The sequence below is a fragment of the Saccostrea echinata genome, unplaced genomic scaffold (assembly GCF_033153115.1).
Source record: "Saccostrea echinata isolate AGI-Se365-2 ecotype Australia unplaced genomic scaffold, CSIRO_AGI_Sech_v1 ptg000008l, whole genome shotgun sequence".
Classification (NCBI taxonomy): domain Eukaryota; kingdom Metazoa; phylum Mollusca; class Bivalvia; order Ostreida; family Ostreidae; genus Saccostrea; species Saccostrea echinata.
Genome location: NW_026889757.1, coordinates 4516280 through 4527500, shown reverse-complemented (window position 1 = coordinate 4527500; position 11221 = coordinate 4516280). Strand labels below are relative to the sequence as shown.

Here is an 11221-nt window from a genome sequence, read left to right as displayed (position 1 = left end):
CCAATATGTGCATGATAAAAACTGGACCCATAAGGACTTGCTGTAAATCTATATGTAAATGTTTGTCCCGGTAAGATTGGGCACTGACTTATGAATGCCACACCGTCAGAATGTGGAGTTCCACGCTGATGCATTCCATGCCAGTGAACAGTAGTTGAGTCGGTGTGCATCAAGTTTCGAACGTGTATAATAATGTTCTGGTTTTCGTACGCTTCGATAGTTGGACCTGGAAATCTTCCATTGACTGCTATTACAAGACGAGAACCATAACCATCCGCCGTTATCACGTTATCTTCATCTTCATCACCTAATTTAGTACCGTTGTTATAATATTTCAAACTTCCATTATCTGCATAGACAAGAAGGGCCTCTGGAAGAGGAGTCATCATAGTAAGGCGGTGGTCTATAGTGAGTGAACACTCGCAATCATTGTCATTTTCTCTACATGTATTTGCTTTGCAAGTTGGGCCATTTTCAGGACTCCTCCACCAACTCTGTCCTTTGCATGTCAGTATCACAGAAGTCAAAACAATGTAGTAAAATCTAAGTAAAAAAAATTACATCAATGACTTTATTTTGTAATATACATTTTGAAAAGGATAGACACGCCATTATCATTAGTATGAATTAGCCGTAATTGACAACTTAAATGATTTAAAATAATTGCCCAGTAAAGGAACATGATTATTGTATTCCAGCAAAATTAAGTCTTTCTTTGCCTATAAGGGCTTATTAAAAAGAAAAAAAACTTACAATTCACATATGGAGAAATGGTGTTTATTCTGTTTATTTGCATATCGTCTATATTGGAGCTATAATGGCGGCAGATTTCAAAAAGATTTATATAGAGAAAAAATTGAGATTTTTTTGTTCTAAACTATTTTGAATAAAGTTCTTCTACTGACGGTTTGTTTTTTCATAATATATTCTACCGGAAATGACAAGATTATTGATACCAAAGTGAAAGTTGCGAGCGCCTTTTTGATTTGAAAATTCGAAGCGAGAATACGTTATTTTAATGAAGGGAAGTGCAGAGAATTGGTATTTTTATCTTATTTGTTGATAAAATGTAAGTATTTATGTCAAGTTGTCTGAGTTCTTCCGCCAATAAATAGGAACAAGAGAAAGCCTATTTTTATTAAATATAGATTATTTATCATTTTGTGAAAAGTTACGACTGCCATTTTAATTTGAAAACGGCAAGTAGCATGAGTGTAACCTATTTTATATTCAAAAAGACATATCATAGTAATCAACTGTTAGTCACACAAAATTCTACCTATATAACTATGTCAAGAGCTTAAAGGTAAAAACAAAAATGATCTTGGCAAAAGCTGGTATATATATCGGTAGTATATTAGGGGAGAAGAGAACTAATAAGTCGCAATTAATCCCTTGGTCACTATCTTTGAACACTCAATTCTTCGATTATTGTTCAAAAATACATTAAATTTGTTTAGTCTGCGAAAAGGCTGAATACTATCCTTTATTGTCACAAATAAATCTTTCAAACAATATTCAACCTACCGATTATTAGGCCGCCATCGTTAACCCTACACCATTTTCCATGCAGTTTTCGATTATTATCTTGAATTTTACAGGCATGTCACATCCGTTGCACTCTACCTTAGGGCGACAATTTGAAATATAACTGCTTTTGGTCACGCCACATCCATTTTCTACAGCGATTGACCTCCAAGTACAATCAAGTAAGTCATATTTGATTCAGTTATCTACAGTAATGGTACCCAATTGTTTGTTTGTTTGTTTAACGCCTTCAAAAATTTTTCATTTATATTGAGACGCCATCACATGCCGGTGGAGGGCTGCAAATTTAGACCTGTACTCAACACTAAGAGCCTTTCGTTGATTGATTATATGTTGTTTTACGTCCTATTCGAGAATTTTTTACTCATATAGAGACGTCACCATATACTGGTGAAGGGCTTCAAATTTTGACCTTTACTCGGCACTCAGGGCCATTGAGCAGTGAGGGATCTTTATCGTGCCTGTCGTGAAACGGGGCCTCGGTTTTTAAGGTCTCATCCAAAGGACCCGCAACTTTCACTTCAAAGTGCCGAGCGCTTGGCGAAGGAACAGTTGCTACCCATTTTTATCGACTTAGGTCAGTTGCGGCCGAGATTCGAACTCACGACCTCCCGATCACGAAGCGTTAAGGGCCTTTGAGCAGTGAGGGATATTTTACGTGCCAGCACCTCCCTAACAAAATATTGCGATAGTATACTATAGTTAACTATTATAGATAATACATGTAATTTGATACCTTGATTTTTGATACCTAGAACTACCTTTTTTCAGATTTCAATGCCTACAATTTCTTAAATTCGATTACAGTGATGTAAAATTTTGATATCATGTAAATATACCAGTAATACATGTACATGTAGTTCCATTTAACATAAAATATGTGTATGTACGAATTAGACAACATGAAATATAGCAATCTGAAATCCATAAAAATTTACTTTGATTTACTTTTATTAAAACTTTGATTTTCTATAACAAAAACTTTGATACTAAAGTAAACTATATATAACTATAATACTTTTTATTAGGGCTACTGGTACACGGAGCATTGGTTTATACGGTTACATCGGAACAACCGGTCTCTTTGTCCCGCAATTGGATTCCAATCCGCGTATACGGATCAACATCGTATTTTGCGACTTAGAGAAAACGCTCAAACCAATGCGCCTCGCTAGCGACGTATCCAATCGCCTTTCACTGTTTAAAATAGAGTCTTTCAGTTTTGAATTCTTTCACTATGGGTAGCCTGATCGAACTCGGAGGCTTATCATTGGAGAAATTGGATCTAAGTAACAGCACAATTAACAATTTATTTACGACAATAGAGGACAACATTCTGTCTTCTGACTGATGAATCTTTTTTTTTAATTTTGAAATAAAAATCGAAAAGTTGAATGTTTGAAAATCCACGGACAAATCGATTTACAATTTATATGGAAAACGTCAGTCAAAATACGACTTAACGACATATTGTATTTGCAAATAAGATCATCGCATCGACCATAGAATTTGTTAAATATTAACTTAAAACGATATTTTTTGTTTATGTTCTTGTATCATCAACCTGCTGTAAAATCAGATTTTTGTAGGTCAAATTTTCGTTGGAGGAAAAATGTTGGTTCATAGGGATTAATTTCGTGGTTGACGACGTGTATAGTAGTCCTATATATGAAATTTTACATTTTGTGGTTAATATGAATCAATGTGTCTCTTCATATATACCTAGAAAACAGCGAAAATTAACCCCCTACGAAAATTAATGATTTCACAGTAATTGTCAAAATCTTGCACTGTTTTAGAAATTGTCTATATGTAGAATATGCTCCCTCTCATATCGAATCAACTCTGAGACATAAACTCTATATGATGTCGGTATATTGCAAAATAAATAAAGGAAGCTAACGTTAGAAAAGTTGACGTCATCACGTTTATCATAATTTAGTTGTTAGTTGCCGTCAATGTAGAAACAGATGTATATTTATTTCGAATTCAATGAGGAATATCGAATCAACATAGGATTGAAATAGAATACTGTTAAGTGATAATCTAATTTTTTAAATGTGGACTTTAATGCCACAGAAACAGATTATTTTCATGTGTAAATCTTGTACGTTACTAATTTTGATGCACCAGATGCGCATTTCGATAAATTATGTCTCTTCAGTGATGCTCATGCCGAAACGTTGGAAATCCGAAAAATTTAAATAAAAAAAATGAAATAATGTACGAGTTTTTGAATAAATTCTAGTCCATATAAATACAAAATCAGGTCTACTAATAACGAGACACAATTAGTATCCATGGTACTTCCAACAGATTGTTGGAAGACCTAATCTGTGAAAACTACGTAGATATTATCAATGAGAAACTCGACCATTTTTTTTTTTATATCAATCTTGTAGTACTTAAGTGGAGAATCAGAATGTTTTTGTAACAAAACAAATTTGCAGATGGCCGATGACATGGTATAGAAATTTACGAGTTCCATATTTATTGAAAAAGAATTGTCTTTGACGTCAAAAGCTGTGTCCTTTATTAATAATTTGGAAGCGTTTTGTTTAAACAATTTTATTTTAAACAATATCTAAAAGCAATTAGGTATTGCTGATTAAATTAGTCCATCATCTGATTTGTCGGGTTAATAGGGTACCCCTTAGAATAGTAGGTTCTTGCAAAGTAGCCATTAGTGTTGGGGACAAGGAATTTGACACTTATTTTCATGTTGTTTACCCTAACAATAGGCATGCCCCGCCTATTATATGACTGCCTTCATGCTTGACAATCTGGCTTGCTAGATTTGTGAATTCAATGACAGTAGCCTGACATAACAGACTTTACTGTCGATAGAGTGCGAAATACGAAGATTGTATTGACACTTTTAAATATGTCTGTTAAGGGTTAGGGTTATTTCCAGGGGAATCTACAATCCAGATAGATCTAATGCTATATACGTGCTGGTCACACACATCTTCTGTCGAAGGGTACCACAACCTTTGGGTGACGGAAAAAATGAGTTAGACGGATGAAGATGATATCACGCCATCATTGAGTTTGATACCCCACTCGCTGGGTAAAATCCATGGTTTCTTATTAAGAGACCATCTGCTGGAGCTTTGTAAGTCTGTCCTGACCCCAAAGATTTGAACGGGGTCATTCATCGACCCCGTTACCTCATTTGAACTCTCAATAATAATTTATCCGAGTATTTTTAAAAATGTTATATACTCAAACTTGATGCACGCTCAGGTTTAAGAAGATCTACCTAATTACATTCAATACCCCCTATGGTAGGTATCGCTTCATCAGATTACCTTTTTGTCTCTAATCTGCGCAGATTGAATTTCAGTGCAAGATCGACTTCCGTTATGAACGCCTTATAGGTGTGGTTTCTGTAGTCGATGATATTCTTGTGTGCAGTGAGACCCGTGCTGAGCATGATTATTACTTAAGAGCTGCTCTAAAGTGCGTAAGAGAAATGGGCATCAAGCTTATTGATGACAAATTTGACGCTGGTCAGTCACAAGTCCAATACTTACTTTGGTCACTTGTTTTCTATAGATGCATCAAAATATACCTTAAAAGGTCCCTCTTGTAAGAAATGAATCGTGATGAACTTGAAATAGTACTTGATATGGTAATTTACAATAAACTTGGCTGATAAAACGAGCCACATGCCACAACTGTTGTCCAAAAGTTTTGTTTAACTTTTTAAGCCCACCCTAAGAAGAGTATTATGCTTAAGTTAAAGACATAACTACAAGGTCACAAAGACCAGTCTAAGCTTACTTTGATCCTTGCAAGTTGACATCTCCAAATATGGTCTTTGAGCTACCTTCTTACAAGAAAGGAAGTCTGTTTCCTATGTCTCTAATCACTTACCCCATCGTGCATTAACATTGCAAAAATCGGAAAATAAACGTTATCCATTTTGTTTGGATGAAAGCATTTCCATCGTCACATATATAGGCGTGAGGTGTGCGTTCAAACAGATCACAAGCCTTTAGTTTCTATTATGCAAACTCTATACTTACTGCCCTGCCTGCTTGCAGCGCATGATTCTGCTATTTTAAGCTTGTTCATGTTCCAGGGAAAGCAGATCCCCGTCTCTTTCTAAATTCTTTAATCTCATACTATTAAAAAGCTTTCTAAGGGCATTGAAGTTCAAGTACATTTGTGAAATAAAAACATATAGGTCTGATCGTTGTCCAGAACAGATTATTTACAGAATCAGAACCCCCATTTTCAAACCTTAATCCATTACATTTTGCTGGCCAGAGTCGCGCAGAGATTGTCCAAACCCCATTAGGGAAAAATGAAACTTTCGAGAAGAATTGGCAGTAGTGAATGTGCTCGTTATGAAGGGTTTTAAATTTGTCATTCCCCATACATGAACTCAGTGGAAAATTGGTACCGTATAAGATTTACGTGTGGGACATACTGGTATAGAAAAAAAAACTCTTAGAAGGGCTCGTGATAAAGTTTTCTGCCTAGAACTTACCAAAGTCATTTCAGTCCTTATACTGATATGTAATATTTGCTTAGAATTTACGTATTCTAATCCTAAAGAACCCTTGCAAACTCAAGACATTCCTTCATATCCCTGGCAAACAATTGCTTCAGATTTTTTTCATTTTGGATGAAAAAGACTATCTTCTGCTTGTTGACTACTACAGTCGGTATTCCGAAGTGTTCAGATAAACTATACCAAATAGTGTTAGTTCTACTATTTCACAATACAATGAAATATCTGCAGGATGCGGTATTCCTGAAAAAAAAATTCGGACGATGGTCCACATAGTGGGTTGAAGAGCTCTACAGAGCCCATGCTAATTGCTATATCATGTACAAAATACCGACTGAAATAAAATTTACTTACTCACTCCCACAGTGAATTTGCTGAGTTTTTTAAACAGTGGTATTTCCAGCCTTAAATATATTGAGGATTGTTTAATGACTTTAAGATTTAAAATAGAGTAAAACCAATTGATATCTACATGAATGTGTAACTACATGTAATCGGATTAGGTAACCTTTCGTATAAACAGGATAATAATAATAATAATAATAATAATAATGTTGATAATAATGATAATAATAAAACAAGGAAAACTTGAAAAAAAAATACAGTGCTAGTGTTATCTGCACATATACGACATGGTATGTTTGTTTGTTGTCCTTCTCTCGAGTTTTTCACTCATATGGAGACGTCACCACTTGCTGGTGGAGAGCTGCAAATTCAGACCTATACTCGGCACTCTGGGCCATTGAGCAGTAAGGGATCTTTTTCGTGCCAGCATCTACTGCGACACGGGACCTCGGTTTATACGGTCTCATCCGAAGGACCGGTCTCCACGTCCCACAGTGGGATTCGAACCCGCGACGCAAGGAATAACTCCTTACGTCCGCGACTCTAGGGAGACGCTCTACCACTGAGCCACGCGGTTACATGGTATGTAAAAAATGTAATAAACATGCACTCTAAAGCTCGAGAATCAGGTTACAAGAACAGACTTCTTTATTCAGTGGAGCCATCACACCTATTTGATAGAACATTTCAAGGAAAATGCGCAAAGATTATCTCGTGACAATTGATTGTGTCACCCCTTTCATATTGAAATGGATTGGCCCATTCGTATAGAAATGCATAAAAAAAAGTTTTCGTGTCCGAAGCAAATTTCAATGTAAATCTACTTGCAAAAATTTGGCTGGCTAGCTTTCAAACCACTGTTTAGCACCAGGGATGAAATAATTCTTAACCTTCCTGACGCTCTTGGCGTCAGGAAGTAATGCAGCCACATGATGATTGATCTTACTCTACAAAATCCCTGCTGGTTACTATGTATAGGCGCAAAAGGAGATTTCTTCGTAAAACCAATGAAGCTCCCAAGCCATAGGAGCTCGCTCCGCTGTTATGATGTTTTCCGATTTTGATAATGATATGCAACATGATGAAAACTCTGTTAAGGTACTTTACCCAAGGTCCCTGAGTGGTCCAAACCATATTTCACCGGGTTTTGGAAAACCAAAAATAGCATAATTATTATTTGCATTACAAAATTAGTGTTTATAAATTGTATATGCATTTTGATATGTTCATTGTAAACGTGGACACTATGATTCTCATATTGACAGTATTAAATTCTGCAGGATGATTATATATGATATTAAATTAATTTTGATTTCCTTGTAAGAAGGGGAGATGTTATATTATCTTGCTATTTTGTTGTTAGAGTTATCCCCTTAGATGTCTATTTTAAACAAATACTATGACTTGATCATGCGCAAGGCGTTGGATCCTGATTTCTGTTCTAAAATATAGATTAAAAAAATCCTTGTCATCTCTTTACATCGACTTATCTTATCTTCTCATCTCATCTACAAAACGTAGTTCAGTACTGTAGTGGAGAATTTAGCTATTTCGAAACCATTTTGTTTTGACATTCTTATTTCTTTTTCAGACTTTTAGACAAACCAGCGTACCATGTAGAACAAGCACATAATCTAAATGACATTGTAGATGAGTAGAATGTTATCCGATATTTCTCTTCTTATATATTTAAAAAAAATTAGGAACCGCTTTTTTATTCGTTAAAGCGATTTAAACCACTCAGATTTTTAGCCCGGTACCTTTAATGTTTTTTGCAAAAAATTTCATAAATCGAATTAAATCCATTCAAAGAACCAATAAAATCACGCCTGCATAAAGAACATTTTAAATGTCTTATCTTTTATAAAATCAAACAAGTGCATCAAATATGTATCATAAGAAAATAACCCCATAAACCAGACTGAAACTCGAACAGGATGTTTGCTGTTAAAAAATCTTTCAATGAACAGTTTTCTCAAGAACCTTAGAAACAACACTTGAAATTCTAATAGGTCTGTCATTTTCTATATCTAGTAAGCTAGATTTTTTATACAGATGTTCCGAATCTTACAGCTTTCATATCAGGAATAATGAGAAAAGTGATGGAAAACTAGCAATATGAGCAATGCTTATCTTTAGAAAATGAGTTCCGTCTCTTAACAAAAACTAGGATGTGGGAACAGTTTTTTCTTTAGCAGGATTGATGTTTGAATCTTTTGATTACAGTTTTAAGTGCAAACGATAATATTCATCTTTAAAGTTAGCATTTAAATGATTTCAACATTTGGGATAACTTGTTGACCAAATCAGAAGCTATCCTAGTGAGAGAAAAAAAAACCCCCATTAAAGTGGTAACTTACAGGTTTTGGTTCACAGCAGATCTCGTCATCTTTGTTTATTTTCAATGGCAATGTCCATGGAGTTTATGCTTTCTAAAAATGTGAGAATTCGTAATTCATTTGCATTTTTATAACAAATATTTTGCATCGAACGAGTACATATGATATAACTTAACAACTCAAACAAAGCTCATTTTGTTCAACTGTAACTTAATGCTTTTGAAAGAAGTCATTAATCAATTGTTCAGCAAGAAACCCATTTAATTCCAGCATTAAAATGCGCGCACCAGCTCATTTATCTCAAATAAAATAAATATCGAGCATCTCCTTTACAGTAAACTTAGAAAAACGTTACATGTGCCACCTGCAGAAATATTATTCTTCATAGCCCCTATGTATGACTTTTTTTAATTTAAGGAATATGGTATACACTATATATATAGCTAATTAACCCATTAATGTAAAATCTTACACACTCTTGTTTGAAAGAAAAATACGAAATGGAGCTAGATAGGGGATATAATATACATAGCTGAACCCATATTAATCTAGACTGTTAAATGGAATGTTTGGCTATTAGATTGCACAATGGACAAAGTATGGTAATAAACAATTTGGCCCTATATTTGATATAAAAATCCAAACACAGTTAAGATTGTGATAGTGTGCAGTTAAGAACTTTGATGCTTGTTTTAAAACCAGAGCTAAATGAGATACTTTGTCGGTAAACAAGATCACAGTTGCCTATTTGAGAATTTTAAACATAAAATGCATCTGATACTCGTGCGTGAAATATATAATGTGGTAGATAAAAAAACTCTTTGCGCTGTGTTTTATTACACCAAATGTGCTTTAAAATAGATAAAAAAAATTGCTTAAAAATGGAAATCATAGACAAGCCTTTGCGCTGTGTTTTATTACACCAAATGTGCTTTTAAAAAGTTAAAAATTTGCATAAAAATGGGAAAATTCGAAATTGAAATATTCTGTGACCTTCCTGAGACCATTGCGTGTATCCCATACCTTAGATCCAATGCTTATTTTTTAACAGGGATGACAACTGGTTCTGTAATGATGAACCTCTGCATCGTTCTTAGAGACACCCCCGAACCAGTGGTCAAAAAGGTGTTTTAGCATTTCTCATTTCAAAGAAAACGAGAAAATACGTCTTGATAGATTTCAATTAAAATTTCAAAAAAAAGTTCTGAACTATCATTAAAAAACTGGTTTGTTCTGAAATAAAAAATGTCCGTCAAATTAGGTACACTTTAATAAAATTTTATGAAAATGGATATCATACACAAGGATATTTTTTAGTGAAAGGTTATCCTTCATTTGAAATTAAAAAAATAAAACAATTGTACCGATTGACGTAGTTTGATTTTTGAAAATCATTTCAAAGACTAAACAAAATGCACTGCAAAATTTTGTTGAGGATATTGATATGAATAAAAGTTAAGTGAAATTATTTTGATACATACTGTGTCAGTAATAAGCCAAATGTTCCTGGTTATATTTTAAAAAAAAATACGCCAATTTCTCTCTCTGATTTATGCATCGCCTGATTTTATGATTGGTATGCGGGTTTTTAAAATAAAAAAAAAATAATTGCGCATATCTTTGCGTTTTAAACAAAGGTATCAGACACGCTTGTAAACAAACAAAAAATCTAAACAAAAACAAGGTAGTTATTTCCATCAGGTGAAATTTAAATTTCTATTGTAAAAATTTTTGGAACAAGAAATAATACGTAACAGGATATTCCGTAATTTATGGTTCAAGGGTTTTGAAGCACAGTTTAAAATTCAATACATGTGTCAATATTCTCTGATAATGCAGATAAAAAGAAAGCCAGAGAAACTACGCATTTTGTGACCAAAAAGGCAAGTTAGAGCATGAGGATAACACTGCTTATCGGTCCTTTTTATTGGAAACACAAACTGTAAAATGATATTACAAACACAAAAGTTGAATTCGTATCTCATTTTTCAGATTAAACATTACAATAGCACATATGATGAATAAACCCAAAACAATGAATACTAAATAAAAGACCCTTGTCCCCAACACTCATCCGATCATCTTTCTCTTCTGCACGAATGAATAAATGGATAATTAAAACCACTTGATGACGTCATCAAATCAAATCTATGATTTTAGGAAATATTATAAATGTTAAAGTATATAGAGGCTTACAAAATTTTACTATAGATTGTTGTACACCTTTTCCAAAACAATTTTATAGGAAATACCAGCTAAAACTATATGTGGATAGTTTTTGAATATTTTTCTTTGAGGAATACAAGGATTTTCATCATTTGATATCCATTCAAAACTCCTGGTAATGTACTATGCTGATTTTTTTTCTGAAGAGGAATATCTGATGATACTATGATTCTTAATTAATAATAACTTAAGAAATTATAAATGGGTGAGGTAAGTTATAATGCCTGTTGCGTATGACCTT

At 33.9% G+C, this 11221-nt stretch overlaps 1 protein-coding gene across 1 annotated transcript in view; it reads right to left on the bottom strand.

The window, feature by feature from the left end:
• Positions 1 to 10279, bottom strand: part of LOC133181282 (uncharacterized) — a 12251-nt gene extending 1972 nt beyond the window's left edge. Inside the window, exons 1-3 of the mRNA XM_061315810.1 lie at positions 10236 to 10279; positions 8776 to 8847; positions 1 to 543 (exon numbers count right to left, since the gene is read on the bottom strand). The exon at positions 1 to 543 is cut by the window's left edge and continues 1442 nt beyond it. Coding sequence (XP_061171794.1) covers positions 1 to 543; positions 8776 to 8804 — 572 coding nt within the window. The 5' untranslated portion in view covers positions 8805 to 8847; positions 10236 to 10279. The remainder of the gene's footprint in view (positions 544 to 8775; positions 8848 to 10235) is intronic.
• Positions 10280 to 11221: the final 942 nt, after the last annotated feature.